Source organism: Plodia interpunctella, chromosome 5 (genome assembly GCF_027563975.2).
Source record: "Plodia interpunctella isolate USDA-ARS_2022_Savannah chromosome 5, ilPloInte3.2, whole genome shotgun sequence".
Taxonomy (NCBI): domain Eukaryota; kingdom Metazoa; phylum Arthropoda; class Insecta; order Lepidoptera; family Pyralidae; genus Plodia; species Plodia interpunctella.
The window spans coordinates 10730020-10751605 of NC_071298.1; the positions used below are offsets into that span (position 1 = coordinate 10730020).

At 35.2% G+C, this 21586-nt stretch overlaps 2 protein-coding genes across 2 annotated transcripts in view; both read left to right on the top strand.

Annotated features, from left to right (window-relative positions):
- The first annotated feature begins 268 nt into the window (after positions 1 to 268).
- On the top strand, positions 269 to 8733 carry LOC128670363 (innexin inx7-like). Its single transcript, XM_053745967.1, has 7 exons — positions 269 to 849; positions 1541 to 1713; positions 2666 to 2818; positions 3783 to 3975; positions 5137 to 5287; positions 6234 to 6423; positions 7860 to 8733. Exons 1-7 carry the CDS (start codon positions 595 to 597, stop codon positions 7966 to 7968), a joined length of 1224 nt encoding a protein of 407 aa, XP_053601942.1. The 5' UTR covers positions 269 to 594; the 3' UTR covers positions 7969 to 8733.
- A 5176-nt stretch (positions 8734 to 13909) lies between these two features.
- ogre (optic ganglion reduced) overlaps positions 13910 to 21586 on the top strand; it is a 44491-nt gene continuing 36814 nt past the window's right edge. Inside the window, exon 1 of the mRNA XM_053745968.2 lies at positions 13910 to 14199. The gene's annotated coding sequence lies outside the window, so the exon portion shown is untranslated. The remainder of the gene's footprint in view (positions 14200 to 21586) is intronic.

Here is a 21586-nt window from a genome sequence, read left to right on the forward strand (position 1 = left end):
TTTACATTACATAGCAGAAAGCGGGATTGGACAAGTTTTTGGACAAGAAACAGAAAATTGAACTAAATAAAATGCGAATTTGAATATATATGTTTACCAGTGTCTTACAGAGTACGCGATAAAAAAATTACTGAGATTTTGCTATGAAATTCACGCGGGCGAAAACGCGGGCAAAAGCTAGTTTCTAATAAAACCAGTTTTCTATATATAAAACCAGTTCTCTTCCAAGTTTAATCAGTTAATGCAAACTATCTACAAATACATTTTTTTTATCGATATAGATACTTCTCGGTGTCAACTGTAAAATTACTTCTCGGAATTATTTATTTAGTGAGGGCTTCAATTAAATATTTTCAAGTGGTTAAAGTGATAATAATCCAGTTTATTCGCAACTGTGTGAAAGGATACACCATCCATTTTATTGAAGTGTAAAAAAAAAAGAATATTAAGTTTTCTAAAAACTGGCCAGGCCAGTGAGAAAAAAAAATTTTAGAAATTTAAAAATTCATTTTACTTAATTTAGTGTTTAAAATAAAAACAATAAATTTTATAAAAACTGGTCAGTAAGAAAAAAAAATATTAGAAATTTAAAAAATGATCGCAAAATCATTGGATTCTGCCGTCAAAGCTTTCAAACCACAAATAAAAGGGTCCATAGGCAAACCAATCATAGAGAATATCATCTTTAGACTCCACACCAAGTTCACTGCACTTCTGCTTTTTGCCTTTTTCTTCTTGGTCTGCACAAGGGAGTACTTTGGTGACCACATCAAATGTCTGAAGGGCGATGGGAAACTCGAGGAGAAGATGGTCAACAATTATTGCTTCTTCATGACAACCTATACTATTGTGAGTATTTGTTTTCTATTTAAGTAAATAAATAAATAAATATAAATAAATAAATAAATATATTAGGACAAATCACACAGATTGAGCTAGCCCCAAAGTAAGTTCGAGACTTGTGTTATGGGATACTGACTCAACGATACTATATTTTATAACAAATACATATATAGATAAACATCCAAGACCCGGGCCAATCAGAGAAAGATCATTTTCCATCATGACCCGACCGGGGATCGAACCCGGGACCTCTCGGTTCAGTGGTAAGAATCTTACCACTACGCCACCGAGGTCGTCATAAATGTAGTAAATGACTAGTAAAAATTACAAACAATTTCAAGTATGTTTACATGTCACAATTTATTTTATTTTAAATATATTTTGTATAAAAAAATATTTATAATATTATTCTCACCGGCTGTAAAAACTAAGAATTCAACTTAATTATGTGCTTAAAGGTTTTTAAATATACCTATTTCAGCTATCCCAATCCTATTTTAATACGAAGAGAAATCTGTTTCCGAGGGCATTTAAGCGGGTGAAGCCGCGTGTAAACAGCTAGTTTTACCATATTAGTTACCTATTTGATTTATCTGATTCCGCTTAAAGATATAATTTTAACTTTAAATCCTTCCGGTAGGTAAGCTATCTTTCTCTGATAAGGTAACAGTTAATTCCTTTTTTTTCAATTTTTTAGGTAACAAATGATAACCGCCATTTGCAAGAAGGCAACATTCCACACCCAGGCATGGGCCCAGTCCAGGAGAAGGACAGAATCGTGAAGCATAAGTACTACCAATGGGTACCATTCGTGCTTTTCTTCCAGTGCGTCTGCTTCTATATACCGCATTTGATCTGGAAGAAGGAAGAAGTTTAGTAGCTAACCTTATATTTAGACAGAACTAGCTGCGCCCCGGAGCTTCGCTTCCGTGGGAATTTCTGAATAAAATGTACCCTATGTGTTATTTCCAGGTTATATTCTACCCATAGAAATATTTCTTTTATCTATGACTCTACCAGTGTATCAAATTTCATAACAATCGCGGTCCAGGAGATTTTGCGTGAAAGAGTAACAGACATACAAACCTACATACATGCTCACAAACTTTCGCATTTATTATATCAGAAAGAGGATAAGATTTTGATGTTATTAAAAACGAAGTCAGAGAGGAAAAGAAACACACCAACGCTCTCCTCTATCGAATAACCCGTCCTCCTAAATTCCAATATTGGCTACAGTCTGCATAGTTGGTCGATTGTGGTCGACCGGTTGCGGCTAGTCGAAGATCCTCTCCCATCCCAGAGCGTGTCACGTGTCCTTTTAAAACTGTGCCCCCTGGTGAAGGGTAGTGGGTCTTGGCTTGTGCGACGCCACCGCTTCCACCCGGCAAAGTAGCGGTCGCTGGGAGGCCAGCTAGGGAACGTCCTCTGATACCTCGTACTCGTATTAACAGCAAAATGTAAGGGAGCTTACCGCGAGCTCTATGTAGTTTTGGTGGCAAGGTGAAGCATGTAGACGAAGGACGTATATTCCAGCAAACGTGACTTTGATGGATGGAAGCAGCGTCGCATAGGTACGGCCTACGCCCTGTATTCGGCTTGTCCGTTTCAGCCTCCGAGCTGGTTGGGTGTGGTGCATATGTTCATGTTCAAATTCCCACTGGAGCTAAATCCCGGGCAATATCTAGTAACTAATATATATTTTTTTAAACTGTTTTGTCCCGGTTTGACTGGCAGAGAATGTCTTATGCCAATTAGTCCACCTATTGTTAACTTTTATCTTGTGCAATAAAGTAAACATATAAAATAAAAAATATTCTTTAGGTGGTAGGATGAAAGCGCTGGTGTCCTGTCTTCACTACGCACGACTGGCTCATATGAATGAGAATGAGGTAAAAGTCTTAGACAAAGCGGTGCCATCTAAGAGCGCTTTGAGGAAAACGGTTGAGGTTATCGGCAAAGATGTCATGCTTAGGTGAGTTCATCTCATTTTCACAATGAATTAAATTAGGTGGATTTGGCCACGGCTCGGACCTGGGTCTTATTTATCTTGATGATAGTCTTCTAAAAGTTCATATAGTCGACATCTTCATCGATTATCACTTGTGACGTGAGCGACTTGTTTTTTAATTTGTTTTCACCACAACATGTAACTTTTTCATCATATATCGTCACAGAAGTAATAACTATTTATAGTTTGACCAGGATTTAAATAACAATAAAATAACTGCACTGGCCACCAAAATTGTATTAGAGAAATAAGTTGACAACGTTATTCTAATTTCAAATATTTTTCACTGTAAAGAAAATTGCCGCCGGTAGTTGAGTTGTATTTTTGGTTTCCAATATATATTTACATTTTAATTGCCACTACACAAGAGTTTCATTTATTACGACCATAGGTATTGTTCATAGCTCTTGATACGATAAGCTCGTATACAATCTGCATCCTGCATTTTTGAGTTTCCTTGATTCCTGGTATTTATTTTTTTAGGTTGATATTTAATCCAGAACTTTATTATGTTTTTTTTATGAAGCGGTGGTGTTGTAATGGTTAAGACACCCGCCTGTGGATCGAAAGGTCCCAGGTACGAATCCTACTCGTGCCACATGAGTTTGTATACCAATCTGACTGATGTACCTATAATAGTTTTCATCGACCACCACTTGCTTCCGGTGAAGGAAAACATCGTGAAGAAAACCTGCACCTCTGTGTGAAATGGAGAAGGCAATGGCAAACCATTCCATTAATAATGCCAAGAAAGTTGTTCTGTGTGTTTCATTCCACGTAATGAGCATGACCCTCAGCCATGAGGAATACGAATATGAAGAAGATTTTATCCGGCTATTTATAATAGTTTTAATTTTTAACGCTTTTAATTGGTAGGTCTATGTAGGTAGAAATTCATGGGAGACCTAATCTAATTTCTATCATTCAGGTTACAAGTAACCCGCTCCTGGTCAATTTGTCTTATAACGATGGAAGTCCTCAACTTATTGCATCTAATCATACAGATTTGGATCACCAATAGTTTTCTGGGAGGAAACTTTCTGACACTGGGGAGTGATTGGTGGAATTACGACTACAGAGACCAAAATGCGACTGATCCATTGGAGATTTTGTTCCCTATGGTAACTATAATTTTATTACAGACTATAGTCTGTAACACAACAACAGGCAACATATATGTTGCCCGCGGCTTCGCCCCCGTGGGAATTTTGAGATAAAATAGCCTATAGGAAACTTGGATAATGTACCTTTCTGATAGTGAAAGAATTTTTGAAATCGGTTCGGTAGTTTCGGAGATTATCCGCCTAAAACTTACAAACTCACAAACGCTTACCTCTTTAATAATAGTATAGATTTATTATCACATCTCAAGTGTTGCGAAACTCGAAGACCACGTTTAAAGTTTAAACAACGGACGTATTGATAAAAAATATCCGGGTGGTATTTTTAGGTTTTTCTAACGTTTATTATAGTAAATGCATTAAAGTTTTATTTTTTGATAAAATGTTAGTGGCCAGTGTTTTCTTGAGATTAGTGCACTCTAGCTATTCTGATGACCTAAATGCAAACTTATCTAACGAGCTAAATGTTTCCAATGTGTGACAAACGTCATTTGTCTCGTAAGTAAAGTAAATTAAATTAAACATGATACCTGTTTACTTAGTTCTTGTGTAATATTTATGTTTAGTTCCTGCCATGTAATGCAACCTTTTTTATTATATAAATATATAATATATTCACGGCACTGTATGTCTATAAATTGTGTTGTGTATAATCTATACTATTATTATAAAGAGGTAAGCGTTTGTGATTGTGACTTTGTATGTTTGAGGCGGGTAATCTTCGAAATTACCGAACCGATTTCAAAAATTCTTGCACCATTACAAAGGTACGTTAGCCAAGATTGCTATAGGCTATATTTAATCTCAAAATTCCCACGTGAGCGAAGCTCCCGGGCGACATACTCGTTTATGTAGTTATAAAGTTATTTTGTACACGACTGTTTGTTGCCTCAATAAAGAATAAAATAAAATAAAAATAAATTGTGTAAATGCGTCCTCTATGTGCTTATAGAGCTAGGTCTAATTCTAGAGGGTAATTCTATTATGAATTCCAAATTTATTAAAATTTTATCATACCGTAATAGATCACTTCAAGTTTCTTCACTACACTGATTATCTGGTATATATTTCTCCAAACCATTTAATTAGTCAGGAATCTTTAAAAGTTTCCCTTTTGAAACTCGTTTTGGCGATTCATTTAAATGCTATTTCTTTTCACAGATGACCAAATGCATTTTCAATAAGTTCGGTCCGAGTGGCACTATCATCCACCACGACATCATGTGTGTGATGTCCCTTAACGTCCTTTACGAGAAGATCTATACCATTTTGTGGTTCTGGTTCTTAATTCTCATGATGTTGTCTTTACTGGGTGAGTGTTTTATATTTTATATCTATCGTTTACACTATAGCGGCCCGTGCGAGTTTGCTCGGGTAAAACCATAATAAATTATACAATCTTAACCTTCCTCGTGAATTACACTATCTATTGGTGAAAATCGTTAAATCTGTCCGGTAGTTTTTGATTAGTTTCAAGTTGTACGAAAACAATTTTTTTTTTTCATTTTATTTGTATATTTTATTTGAGTTTATCGCGTTCATATGGACAGACAGACGCGGCATGGGGACTTCATTTTATAATAATGTGGATCTCCGAGTTCAGAAGATAAGTCGGATTTGTTAAATTTTATCAAGATCAGCTCAGCGGTTCCGAAATGCTAATTTTATTGTTACTTTAATCGCACGAAGGTGGTGATTTAGAATAATTTTTTTATTTAAATTATTTTCATATTTACATTTTACAGTTTTAATTTTAGGTTAATTTATTTTATTTTTTTAATTTTAGTTTAGTTTAAGTTTAGTTATAAACGATTTATAAAGTCATCAATAAAACATGTACCTATATGTATATACAAGGTTATTGGTATCTAATGCATAACCTTCCAAAGGCGCATAAGGTACATAGAGATTAACATCTTTTGTTCTACGACTTTTGTCTGAACGTAATAAATACAAAAATTTTCCTTTTTTAGTTTAATGACGTTTCTAGAAAACGTTAACTCTATGTTAGCTTCCGCTACATTACGCTACTGTAGGTGTACGTCTCGCGTTGCTTGGCTATTACATAGAGTCAAGATGTGTAGAATCGCGAATCACGAAACGTCGTAGAATAAATGTTGCTTGTTATGATGTGCCCAATAGTCTTTAGGAGGTTTTGCGTTTGATACCAGTAGCCCTGTATATAACATGCATAATATTGCACCAGTGGAAAGCGGGACGGGTCGCTAGTTTTCACAATAAAACAATACATCTTACAGCCGTCATCTGGCGGATCGCAAGCTACAACCTGTACAGACGGACACCGAGGATGACCCAGCTATTATACCGGAGAGTGACGCCAGGGCGGCTTCACGTCGATGTCATAGCTTACGTCATCAAGCGTTGTCATTACGCCGATTGGCTGTTCCTGTACTATTTGGCGAAGAACATGCCTGGATTTCTGTTTGAGTAAGTTCGGTGTTATTTGTTGTCTATTTGATTGTTCCAATTATCATCATCCGATTTTAAACTTCCAGCCATTCTAGAAATTAATGAATGTAACCTAAGAGATTTAGAATTTACTAAGTATTATTCTTTTGTTTATTAATTTATTTTGCTTCTTGTATTGTATAACAATTATTCTAATTTCAGAATATTTTCTGTCACAATTTAATTCATCATAAAAAAATAAACGTACTCGCAATGTCACCAAAATTGTGATTGCGTATCGTACCATAACAATCGATCAGCCTTAATAAGTCCTAATGAAACTAATGCAGTGTACACACGGTACCACCTGCCTTCATCTGCGCGCGCGCCGCTCGTGAAGACACGTGGGCAGGAAGATCAATATATGAAATGAAGTTGTCCAATTTGTGGAACTATCGTTTTCAACATATCAATACCGTGATTGAGCATTTCACTTCTCGAATCGACTCGAAATGAGACACATCGAACCAATCACATTGCGCCATTGTGACGCAACGACAACCACACGGCAATGTCATTGGTTCGCTGCGCCACACTTCGAAACAATTCGATGGTGAGAAGTGAGAATGCAAACCCGTCCACTGGTTGTATGTCTTTTTAACCCCCGACGACGGTGTTATAAGTTTAACGTGTCTGTCTGTGTATCTGTATCGTAGCTCCTAAACGGTTGAATCGATTTTCGTTTAGATTTTTTGTGTCATAGATATTTTATCCCGAGTGTTCTTAGCCATGTTTCTTGAAAATCGATTCAGCCGTTCAAAAGTTGTAGCGAAATTTGTCTAACAAATAAACTTGTGTTTCATTAAAGTCTCAATTTCCTGTATACTCGAGTCATACTCGCGTCCACTGGTAACTTTATGACTGACTCCCTCACACATCCAAGTTTTTCTTACTTTCTCAATCCAAACTAATATAATATTATAAACGCGAAAGTCTATCTGTCTGTCTGTTACGCTTTCACGGCTAAACTGTTGGAGCGAATTTTATGAAATTAGGTATGCATGTAGTTCAAACATAGGTTATTTTTCTCATCAAAAATTAACCCCCAAATCGTCTCAAAATTGTGTCTAGGTATTCCGCTTTCGCAGATATATTGACGACCTCGGTGGCGCAGTGGTAAAGTTCTTGCCACTGAACCGAGAGGTCCCGGGTTCGATCCCCGGTCGGGTCATGATGGAAAATGATCTTTTTCTGATTCGCCCGGGTTGGATGTTTATCTATATATGTATATGTTATAAAATATAGTATCGCTTAGTTAGTATCCCATAACACAAGTCTCGAACTTTGTGGCTAGCTCAATCTGTGTGATTTGTCCTAATAATATTTATTTATTTATTATATATTCACGCTAGTATGGCCATAAACAGGAAAGGTCCACAAATTATTTATAATACCTTATATTCTTTTGGTTTCAGGGAATTGTTCAATAGACTTTACGATGAACTGAAACAGCAGGAAGGTGATTCAAAAAGTAGTGCAGACGATGGAAATGGACCTTTATTAGACTTGGATGACGATAAATAAAGACTGCGACTATGAAGTATTTTCCTAACCCTTATACTAATCCTGACTAATATTAAAAATGCGAAAGAACTTTTTTGTTACGTCTTCGTATATACGTTCCAAATACTCTACCTATCTTTTTGAAATTTCGCATAGGTACACGTAGTTTGTATGGAGTAGGTACCTTTCATCCCGGAATAATAACCGTTCCCGTGGGAAATTCACGCGGGCGAAGCCTCAGGTAAAAACTAAACAATACAACTACAGGAAATCTGAGATTTGACTATGAAATTCAAGCGGGCGAAGCCGCGGGCAAAAGCTAGTATGTAATATAATGTCAAGTTTCATAAAAAAGTAAATTTTAATATCTATACTGATCCATAATAAAATTATAAAGATTTGTATTTTTGTTTGTCTAAAACTTCTAGGTCGATTTTGATGCAATTTGGCATAGAGATAGACGAAAACTTCAGGCTTCTAAATTATTATCGTTATACCTGATCGAAGCCGGGACGGTACGCTAGTCATTCATATAGTTAATAATGATGTTAACCAAAAAAAAAACTAGAATTGTTTCTGTCAATTAACCCAAAGATCATATTTGTTTAATGATTCGCACAAACAGACAAACAAGATCGTACTTAAAGAAGACGTAGAGATTGAATTATCGCGTGCCAAATGTTGTAGTCTAAGAGCTAGGACTGACTATTTTTTATATAATAAAATTTTATTCAATGTAAATTCTTATACATGAATCATAGTTAAAATAAAAATGCCTAATGATTTTTGATTTTGATTTTATAAATAAACTTAAACTAAGCACTTAAAAAATATATACAATTACGGAACAATTATGATGTTATAAAGTATAATTTTACTTGGTCTTTTAGCCAAATGTAAAAAGCAGTCATCAGCTACTTTATTCCGAAATTAATTGACCATATTCCTTGTATAAGTTATCGTTATATTATATACGTTTTATGTAGTGCTAACTATAAGTTTCTACAAATAAATATCAAAATAAAAAACGACAATAGGACAAAATAATTGAAATTTGGAATCGTTTAAGTGAAATTTGAAAATTTGTTTGTTGTATGTTTTCCTGAAACTGTTGTTAGATTTACAAAAGATTTGAGAGCGCTTTTTTATTATTCAAATAAAACCATCTGCATTTTTATAAATTCACAATATGTTATGTCAGCAAATAATATTTGTTTTTCATTAGAATATTCAAGTTAATAAATTATAGACTTCAGTCCCCTGGACTAGTGCAATTCGTTAATTAAGCCTATTAGGTAGGCGTGTCCCACTGGCCTCCATGCAGACACAGCTTCATCGTCGGAGGAATGATAGACTGGTCACCCATCCTATCGGTTTGTTCCAATTTGCGTACCTGGATGATATCACCTGGGTGTTAAAGTGGAATTTGTGTCAGATGCACTATTGATAGTACTAGAGACAAGAAAAAAACCTCGCCTCGGACTCCAGGTATACAAATCATATACGAATCAACGTGATACGAATCCGAGCAAAAGAATACGTGCGTTGGCACGTATTTTAGTTAGTAAACGTATTGGTTCAACAACTAGGGATGCCGAGACCGTGTGAAGTGGAGACGCAAAATTAAGAAAGCCTGGTCTCCGACGTTCAATAAGTGCTGGAGATCTTAATATTGGGCGGAACCATCCAGATGTCGTACGAGGCGACTAAGAGCTATAACTTAGCCAAGTGATACATGAATAAGACTGTTTTAAATGTATTAATTGAACGAAAAATGTATTTATAATTGAACATGGAAAAAAATATTGAAAGAAGATTGATTGATTGATTGTTAAGAAGTACATAAAAAAGAAATTATAAGACTTAAAGCAAAAAGAGGTTATAACTAAAATTATGTTTCTAACAATAGACAGCAAATAGCATTCCCATAAGGAGTTGGGGTCAGGCAGACGGCCGGTTGTAAAATCACAACTAAACTCGTTCCTCTGACACCGGGCGTCCAGGCGTCACAGACCCGAACGTAATTTCATTTTCTAAAAGGTCTAGTACATTCGTAACGAACATACCTAATTTGATTGTTTATATAATAAGACATGTAAGAGATATCTGAGTTTATGTGTGTACGAATATATTAAGACTCGAATTCGAATATAAAGATCTTGTCATTATAAACTAATAAAATTTTATTTGGTAACTAATTAGTCAACCGTAATAGGTAGGCGTTTATAATAATTGTGATGCAAAACGCATTCCTTTTGAGGTCTATGCCTTTTAATAATGCTGCTGCTAACTTTTGTGTTACTTTATCCTACTAAATGCGCAGTTAGTGAGGATGTATGTGTGTATATACGTTTGTTACTCTTTCACGCAAAATCTACTGGACCTATTGTTATGAAATTTGGAACAAGGTTAGAATATAACCCGTAATAACACATAGGGTACTTTTTATCCCGCAATTCCCACGGGAGCGAAGCCCCGGGGCGCAGCTACATTTTAATGACTCAGGAATTTATCAAGATACAAGTTTACTTTTTTCCGTGTGTCAAAAACAAAAAAATTACTTATATGAGGCTTGTATGACAGTGAGTGCAAGTGAAATCAAAAAGCGATTAAGGTTATGTAAGGTTAATTATACTAAAAAAACATATCACGGATTCCCTCCTCTCCCTTTCGACGTGACTTATGGATACGAGTATCGAAATTACAAAGTTAAAGCTCTTCCCACAAAGTTCCCATGGTAACTAGTATTGTCGTGTCTGCCGGCACGTAACCGATCATCAGTGTACGGAGTATTGACCGGTGAGAATGCTTCGGGACGCTAGTCGCTGTATTCTGAAATTGCGTGCGCGTCAACTCGCAACGGGCCCTGTGGGGGAACTGGTCAGCTCGTCATCTTAAATATTACTTACGTTTTGTCAATGCTATATCTTTTTATTTTATTTTTATTATTAACATTAACATTCGGAACATGTTTCCATGTACCTACTTTATGTGTACTTACAATTATTAAAACATGAAAAAATGTATTAAAATAAATTGTAACCCTTCTGGCATGATACGGACAAACACTATATTTTTCTGCATTTCTATTAGTAGTGGTCGTTCCGAAATGCTTCGGTGAATAATATTTAAATTAGAATTTGAAGTCAAAAGTGCCTATGAAGGTCTAATTTCTGAATAAATGATTTGATTTTCGCATAAAAACGGATAATATACTACAAAAGAAACATTAAGTTTTCATAACTAGTTATTCTAACATTAATAAAAACAAGTTTATTTATATGCGTGTAAATATTTTACAGTTTAGGTACATATATTTCTGCAAAGCGACAGAGTTATTGCGTGTACCTACCCTCTATACCTCCTACTAATCCCAATCCAAGCTAATATTATAAATACGAAAGTAAGTTTGTTTATTACCTCTTCACGCATTATCTACTGGCCCGATTGTTACGAAATTTGGTACACGGGTAGATTATAACCTGGAATAACACATGGGTACTTTCTGTCCTAAAATTCCCACGGGAGCGAAGATATATATATTTTAAAAACAAATCCCCCCCATGGCGTCTGTCTGCACAAACACTATAAACTCAAAAATTACCCGACAGATTCCTGTATGGTTTCCCCCAATAGATAATATGATTATTTTTATAATCTACTATGGTTTTACCCGAACGAAGTTTAAATAATAAATTATAATCTTAGGTTATGAAACTGACCCATCAAATTTTATAAAAGGCTCTGTTATTAAAATGAGGACACCTAGACTACTTCACCGGTATTTTGGCGCGAAAATGTGTAAAAATTAGTAAGACTATGGTGACTGTAGCCCGTTAGACATAGGCCCGTTTTGCATGACATAGTCTTTCGTATAGACAACTGAATTAGCAATAAATTCAGCTTTATAGGTTGTTAAATTTTTCTGGATGTCTATTAGCAGAGATATCCATATAGTGTGAAATTTATACCTATCTATATCGAGACACGAACATAAGTTCATGTCACGTTGAAGATATATGGTATAATATATATCTATTATTACACATGTTCCTGTGAAGGGATGTCCCAGAATGCTTCCAAAATCGTACCTCCACGATTTTGTGAGGTTCATGGGTAAAATAGGAGTTTCAAAAACCTCCTACACACACACTCTGATCATGATCTAAGCAACTGTTTTCTTTAGCTTGCAACTTTTGCAATTTCAGAGCAACTACTTTTAAATGTCCTACTTAGCAATTTCATACATTTTTGGTACTACTACTTGGGGTATTATGTAATCTGTGGTACTAAGTGTCTACGGTACTTTGACCAAAATAAGGGAGTCTGAAAACGCCATACTATTACTTCATTTATCACTGAGTTGTGGCTTGTTCAAATTGCTGCAGCATACATGTGTTACTTTTGTGTGTACTTTTGTTTTTTTTTTTTAATGTCACTTCTGTGACATTAAAAAAAAAAAAACGACATTCTATTCTATTTATTATCACAGCAGCGCAGCGTCCCGAAGGATTCGTCGTTCCTGGAATTTCGGTTGCACAGGTAGTTCGCCGACTGGTTTTCGAATCTCTGGCGAGTCCGCCTCTGTCTGCGTCTCTCTTTATTTCCGTTTTTGGGTTTGATAGCAAGTGTGCTGTTTTGTACAGTATATTGCTTATTGCTATACCTACATGCGGTAAATAGTGGAGAGGGAGACAAGATGAATGTATTGTATTAGACTAGAACAAAAAGAATCAATTAATGTTAGATTTTATTAAAGTTTAATTTAACCTAATGGGCAACAAATGGGAAACAAACTTTTTAATAGGTATTTCAATTATACATTAGTATTTATTGGCGTGAAACTTCGAAACAATCTTGATGCCATGAGAAGTAGAGACGAAAAATTAGTAAAGCGGATCTTGGGCTCCGACGCTCAACAACTGCGAAAGTAACCAGGAAAACTCTCAGATAAACAAGTGGTGATGATCACGTCGTCGTTTTGTCACAAGATCCAGCCATTTTACCCAAAATTACGTCTCAATGTAACCTAGTTCTTATTAACAAGCAATAAGGATTTAATTGAATGTGATAAGTTGCTGCTATCATCGCGTGAATGTTCTAGTGCCGTGAATTCATGGCGCGTATGGCGCGTGAATTCACAGCACGTTAATGTGGAGCCGCCACAAGATTTCCAGGATTTGGCTTAGGTTTTAAGGGTGTTCGTCTGGAACAGACTTCTTAAAAAGGGACACTGTATTTGTCAGAAATCCCGATTATTTGAAGGAAATGCATTAAATATCATCAACAATTTTAGTAAAACAAGAAATCCTAATTGTAACCCGCATACAGGATATTTTTTAAAATTTCATTGAATTTTGTTTTCTGTCCGGGAAATATTTCATTTTCACCGTGCATATCCGGCGGCGCCAATGGCGGCATTGTCCGTAAATTGAGTAGATAATGAGCTCTAGTAATTAAAATATCACTTTATATAAATATTAAATTAAACTTTTAAAAAATCAATTAAACTTTTCTCTCAAAATAAACCGGAACCTGTATTATTAATTGTATGTTGTAAAAATAAAAACTGTGAACTTTCATTTTTCGATGTCGGTAAAAGACGAATACATGGCAATACCAAATGAATCATAATTTTCCAATATATGAAATGATGAAAGATACAGGCGTAATATACACAGGAAAGCATCTGAATAATTATAAGTTTCATACAAACAAATAACTGTTAATGTTTGAAATTAAAATAGTTAATAAATTGTTAAGTGAATGGGTCGCATTACTAGTTTTAAGTTGTGGCAACATTACAACAAGATGGCGTCCATCAAGGCGCCAACAACTGTCATTTTCATTTAGTATCACTGACATAAACTGACACATGGTTATCTCTTTCCAGCGTCAATAAAATCTCCTTATTTTTGTATTGTCATCTCTTTCAGCCCTCACTAAACATTATTCCGTGTGCAAGTACAAAATTATTGTGAGACGAATCAGCCGTGTGAGCGACTGTCGTTGCTTTAGTTTTCCTTGACGACGTATTTCTGCGCTAAAATAAGTAATTTGCAATACTTTTAGTGTATTTTTAATGATATTGACCGCTCAGGAGATAGACAAAGTTATTGTGTTTGTGTAGACAACTTGCATGATATTTTAAAACATAAACATTGAAGTGCAAGTGCCAGAACTTAACGTGAAAAATATTTTCATTTCATTAAATTACTAAACATTTGTTTGAGTGAGAGGAACTGCGATCAAGTGAGTACCAAGCATTGTATTTTGTATTCGGGTCATGTATAAGAATTTAGCTGACCTCTGTTGCCTGTTTTACCCAGTTGAGTATTACTTATTTTCTATGAGAATTTTCATTATGCAAATCTTTGTTATGCACAAAAAATTAATATTATACTAGGTATTGAGCCATAAACCGCACATTCAACTCCTTTTGTAGATAGATACTGAAGATTGTCCCAATGTTAGTAACCATCTGTAATTTTTTAAAATTGGTAAGTTTTTTCATTCATGGAATGGTAAAAACATTGTTTATACACACCAGACCAATTAGTATCAATTTGATTAACCAACTCATTGTATGGTAAATTTTATTGCCAGTGCTTAAAACAAATGACATGCTTTGAGCTAATCACAGGTCTTTCCACCTGTATTAATGGCATAGACTCGATTGACTTCCAATGAAGAATAAGAAATAAAAAGACATTGGGATCCAACTGTAGTGGGTGGGATATTACCACTTATTCCACTTGGATCCACCGTGACATGAAGATTTCTGATCACTATATACTTTCATTGACGTTGGAATGCTACACTAAACTTCTGTCCAGCACTCAAATATCATCTGCTGATAAGATTTGAGGACAGATAACAAAGAAGATTTATTTTATACACTGCTAACTAAATCAAATCTTAATTAAAATAAGACAGTTTATTTGACAGGCCCGGGCAACTTAGAAATGGCGCTGATAACACTAAGTAACTATACTTAAGTGTTATTGAGAAGTCAAAAAACTCCAATGTATATTTCCACCTGGGCAAAAGACTTTTTTTAAGATAGGCATCTACTGATATGCTTTTAAGACCACTGAACAACAATTTTGACTTTTCATTCAGGTAAATCTTCATATGATCACTTCTTCACTGTTGAGTATCATGACTCGTAATGATTTTGTTCACTAGTTGTTGCAACTTATTCCATTCAGGCATTACATGGAGTGACATGCTGATAAGCATATTCAGCTGTGAGTGTCACCAGACTGAATCACCAGCTTGAGTTCTCATTGTTACCTTTTGTTTTTGACCTCAGATCGATTGTGTTCCTGGCCATACCGGTAATTTCCCTGTCCTGTCTCCATCAAAAATATAAGATACTGTGGATTGCACTTTGCCGAAATATTTTTAGTTACACAACAATCAAACAGCAGCATACAAACAGAAAATCTCTATCCATCTTATTAAGTTTAATATCTAAATCTTGTATGTATAAGACTTTGATAAACTTACTCAGATGAATCAATATTTCTGCCTAATGTTATTTTTCATTAGTTTTAGGTGATTAAGAACTATACTAACTATATAGCCACCACTTGTTTTATATGATATTTAGGCTATGTAACCCAAGAATTCAGGAAACTTTCTAAAGTGTTTCGAGACAATGCTTTCAGTGAAAGTTATATTATAGTACCCAAATCTTTTAATTAATAGAAATGATCTGCTAAGTACCTACCGCAGTATTTTTCTTAACAAATAAATTTCAATCCATGTCTGAGATATAATTATAACAAATTTTCTGTGAATAAAACTTTTGTTGTAGGGATCAAAGCTACATTTCCCTTCAAGTGAAGACTTAAAACATAGATTTTCTAAACAATATGTTTGAAGATTATTTCATAACTATATGCTAAGGGCGTCCAAGACCACAGTACAAACGCACGCGTATTTTCAATCCCTGTCCAATGGAGCCACATGTTCGCCGCACGTGTCCCAGAAACCCGTCGACGTAATGACCACACCACATTTTTTGGGGGCTCCAGACCGTATAATTTGGGCCATCCTGACTCGCGCACTTTAATCACCTTTAATGGTATAACGCCGAGGGGCCAGAGTGATTTATAACTGGTCTAGGTCCCGAAAACCACCTTGAAAAAACTTGTCTTAAACGTTACTTACCTTAGAACCGCAAAGCTGCACAGTGGTCTAGAGGTCAAAATATATTGGCCGTCATAGAAATGATCTTCGATTGAGTTCTGGGGTTTGAATGCCGGTACACGTGTACAGGTAAATTAACAGTGCTTTAACCTCTGAAAATGCAATGTTGTGTATTCATTATCTTTTTAAAACTATTGTCTGATTTTACGCCAATGTTACGCAATTTTGTAAACAAGTGATTTGCAGTCTATTTTTTGTATTTAAATTGTAATGGTTTCGTTTCGACCTATGATATGACGTCAAAAGTATTATTTATTATCATAAGTCATCGCTAGGCCAAGGTTCCATGGAAATTCATAACTTCGACGTGGTCCCTGACGGGACGGGTAATTATTTCACCCACCGTACTACAGTGGCTCCATAATGTCATCGGTAATGAAGCGGTGATGGTTCAGTGGTTATATGTCAGTGCTGATGGTCCTGTGTTCGAAAGGTGCCAGGTTCAAATCCTAATTGTGCCACATGATTTTGTATCGGACCAATCTGACTCATGTTTAGTAGTTTTCACAGCCACCACTTGTTTCTGGTGAAAAGAATAATTGATTAAAATTTATCCCACGGAGAAGGCAAACATTAATATTTCCAAGGGAGCAGTCGTTTGTGTTTCATTTACTTAACAATCACGACTCTCAGCCATGAGGAATACGACTGTAAAAAGAATTGTCATCAGCATTACTAAACTGACACTTTTGTGTAAATTTTGCATAGTAAAAATTACCATACAAATATGTAGGTGCTAGTTACATAATTGTATCATTAGCACCTAATAAGATGTCTTGGTGGTCAAGGCAGGCATGTCCCATGCAAGGTGCAGCCATCGTATCGTATTGCATCTAAGTAATGCACCAAGTAACCGGAATACCTTACTCCATTTTACGTAATCGAAGACATTGCTCTACATTGCCCATTGATTTATCGGTCCTTTAAATCTCCTTAAGGCCACGCCGCCGACGTCGGACGGTCGTCTTTTAAGGTAGTTAAAGATTTTTTTACAATTGATTCAAATAGAAGTGATATTTTTTATTCTTGATCTTCACACCAATAATTCATTTTGCCAGTTGCAGATACGCGACGATCGTTAACTTTTATAACAGAAAAATATTTTACTCGTTATGTAGGGGATGATGCTTTCAGATTAATTTTCGAAAAAAAAAATTGGTATACATATTTAATCTAATAGATATGTCATTTTTAACAAATAAAGTGTAGCATCGTTAGTACGCATTGCACATTAGGATATTATTATTTAATGAGGATGAGGATAATGTAGTAAGCATGGAATTTATCATTACCGTCGACCTTTGTATCTCTGTGCCACATCTGTCAAACATGGCCGTCGCACCGTGGCGTGATGTGCCAATGCAGATAGCCCAAATTATGTTGTATGTCCCTTAAATATGACTTTTTATTATAGTTTATTAGTAGTGTGCTTAGTAATCGCAGGTAATAATGTCGTTCAAAAAAAGGTATGTGCGCGTTTAATACCTATTGTTTAATAATTCCGAGTATACAACCTGTTACTAACCAAAAAAAGTAATGCAAAAGTTGCTGTCAAATTAATGTTGACTGTAACACAAGTACTCATTCCTTGATAACTAAGTGCTACTTAGACAAATATCATGTTATCGTGTTATCTCTAAAAGGCTGACAAGTTAATTCCATGTCACATATTTACATTGGCGGATTGGTCCTTTGTATGTCCGTTTGTAATTGTAATACATATCAACAAGCTCTTGTGTTTAGTAAATAGTGTATTATTTTGTGTTATATTGGAGTATTTGTTTGGACTATTGAAAGTCTTTGTTGATGTTATAATGAATGCAACTTTTGTGTTTCTTTTTAGTTATTGTCATGAAGATTTCGCTTTGTAATCATATTTTATCTATTAGAAGTACTGCTATATCAAACTTCTCAGCTATTAGTTTTATAAGCATTCGGCTTCTTTGTTGATACTTTCTACTATGTCTGGCTATCATATCAAGATTATTATAATATCAAGATTGCGTGGAAGTTATGAGGCTTTTGCCCAGCAATGAGATTTCTATAGCTAGAAAAAGAACGTTGACATGATGTTACATCCAGATCGGCTCCCGACGACGGATCTCCTCACGCAATACTTCGTTTGCGTTAACATGTTTTTTGTCACACATTAAATGCAACGTGTTGCGTTGTGTTTTTGTAAAAACCTCCTACAATGAAAAATCATTGTTGAGATTGATTACTCGATTGTAACTGTGTAAGTGGTGTCCTCGGTACTTGTGGCTGGTACGATCAGGTCAATTGGCAGTGACATCGGCAATTGACCAATTTGGACCGGCATTGTGTTGGAGATTCTTGAATGGTCTTGTTGGTCCGTTGGAGATTCGTATTCGAGGTCCCAGTTAGACCACAGGACTAGAGAATCGGAACAGAGGCTAAGAATTTTATTTATGATAGTAAAGATATCATTATTTGGCGACCGTTCAATCGTATTCATTGTTATTACACAAATAAGCCAAGAGGAACAAAAACTTGCCAAGAATTAGGTACAAACATATTAGGTAGATGCAAAATTCATGTCATCATTAACCGCTACTATCGCAGGTCGAGCGAACCACTGCGTGATTGAACACTTCTATATTTTATTTGTTTACTAGATTTTGCCCGCACGGGAACAGATTATTTTTCCGGGATGAAAGGTCCTTCAGCATACTTCGAATTACAATGTCCAAAATTTCAAGTAGATTGGTTGAATAAATAGAGCGTGAAGGGGTAACAAATTTACTTTTGCATTTATAATATTAGTTAGGATTAGTACAATAAGAAGCATTATCTAAAAGTCAATCTTTGGTTCATATAGAGAATTTGGTTCATATGTGCGTATTATTCCTTAGAATATTTCTGACAAAATCTCTGCTATATGACTGAAGCCAATTGACATCCGACCCTTAGTCGGATACCGGCAATTAATTCCGCAAATTGTCCGTAATTGTCCGTTTATTATCTCAGTTGCAATGAGAACTCGTCTGTCTGTGTGATATTGTTAATTGTATTAGCTATAAATCACTACTAATGTTTAATTTATAATTGAATCGTCGAGTGGAATTTAACCTTCTAGCATTTGTCTATGGCTTTGATCTTCTTTCCCAGTTAAAACGTACGTTACAATATATTTTATCACTATCACGCTTTATTATGAAATTCACAATAAAGCCCGTTATTCATTAAAAAAAAATATTTTTTTTTTAATGAATAACAGGCATTGTAGAAAGCATCATAGTTTTCTAGAATATTTTGTGGCCACAGTTGACTAAACAGATTTCGGTGGCCATCTAAATCTGTTTAGTCGACTGTGGCCACATTTTCTATATTTGATTATTTTCGATTTAGTTAACTGTGACTATATTGTGTAATGGAAAATTATAATACTAATTAATATATTTTTTAAATCTAGTGTGGCATATGTCAAGATCTCTTTTTTTTCGCTAGGAAATAAAATATATTGATAAAAATGTGACGGTGTCGTTAATGTTCGGCTACATATATCTGACGACCTCGGTGGCGCAGTGGTAAAGTGCTTGCCTCTGGACCGAGAGGTCCCGGGTTCGATCCCCAGTCGGGTCATGATGGAAAATTATCTTTTTCTGATGAATTTGTTATAAAATATAGTATCATTGAGTTAGTATCCTGTAACACAAGTCTCGAACTTACTTTGGGGCTAGCTCAATCTGTGTGATTTGTTCTAATATATTTATTTATTTATATAGCGCCTTAAAATGAAAAGTTAAAAGTTTTAGCTAGGTACATTCTCTTCTTCATAGTCGTATTCCTCATGGCTGAGGGTTGTGGTCATTACATGGAATGAAACACACGTAACAACTTTCTTGTTCAAGTGGTTTGCCATTGCCTTCTCCATTTCACACACAAGTTAATAATCAACAAGTGTGCAGGTTTCCTCACGATGTTTTTCCTTCACCGGAAGCAAGTGGTGGTCGATGAAAACTAGTAGTTTTCAGTTTCAGTACATGAGTCAGATTGGTATACAAACACGAGTTGGATTCGAACCTGGGGCCTTTCGATCCACAGCTGGGGTTCTTAACCATTATACCATCACCGCTTCAGGTACATTATAGGAATATAATAATATAAGGATAATAATACAAAAACCTCGTTCTTAAATTTATTGATGACCAGCTGTAGCCCGCGGCTTCGCCCGCGTAAATTTTCCACGGGAACAGTTTTCTTTTCCGGGATGAAAAGTATCGTACCTATGTCTTTTTCCATTATATAAACTACATCTATGGAAAATTTCAAGAAGATTGGTTGAGATAGATAGATAGATAGATTGGTAGATAGAGCTTGAAGAAGACAAAAGTTACTTTTGCATTTATAATATTATAGTTAGATGATGTCAAGGAATATCATGCTTGTATAACTGTCATTGGAAAATTTTATGAGATCTTGTTTGTGATTTTTTTCAGCCTTGTTTTTAAATTGTTTGTTTGAAATGTTAAATGTAAAACGTGTTTTTATATATGAAATAGCAATCTTAGTATGAATTTTAATGTCCATTGAAGGTCTATTCAAATTAATACGTACATACCTAACTCATACTCTGAAACATTTACCAAGGTAACTTATACACTCTCAATGTTTTATGCAACTCAAGCAAGTATAGTAAATAATCTTATATATATATATATATATATATATATATATATATATATATATATATATATATATATATATATATTTTATTCAAAATATTAATAACATTACATATATTTAAATGAAATGGGTATTAAAGATGCTGGATGTAACTATGTAGGCGTAGACACAACGATATTAGAACACTAGCTGCGCCCCGGGGCTTCGCTCCTATGGGAATTTCGGTATAAAAAGTACCCTATGTGTTATTCCAGGTTATATTCTGCCCGTGCGCCAAATTTCATAACAATCCGTCCAGTAGAATTAACGTGAAAGAGTAAAAAACATACACACGCATACAAACTTTCGCATTTATAATATTAGAAGGATTGTGTGGTCAATGTTCAAGTCCCTTGTACTTTGAGTCACGGCTGTGACGCTAACGTGCAGTTCCTTAATGCGTTGCAATGTTATGCATGTGTATTATGTATGTAATAATGAGTAATTGATGATTTATGCCTTTGGAATCCATTCATTTCCTTAATAAGCTAGAAAAATCTCACTCATCTGAGCGTTGTCACGGATACTACTTCAGCCGTTGAGTCTTCGTTGCCCAGGGACCGCTAATACGCCAGACAGATATCCTGTTATATCAAATTTAATGCCAGCTCAATACTGTTAAAAATAAAAAAAATATCTTGACGTTCCGGGGCTTTGCTCCCGTGGGAATTTCAGTATAAAAAGTCCAAGTATTCTACAGGAGTACCAAATTTCATAACAATCCGTCCAGTAAAAA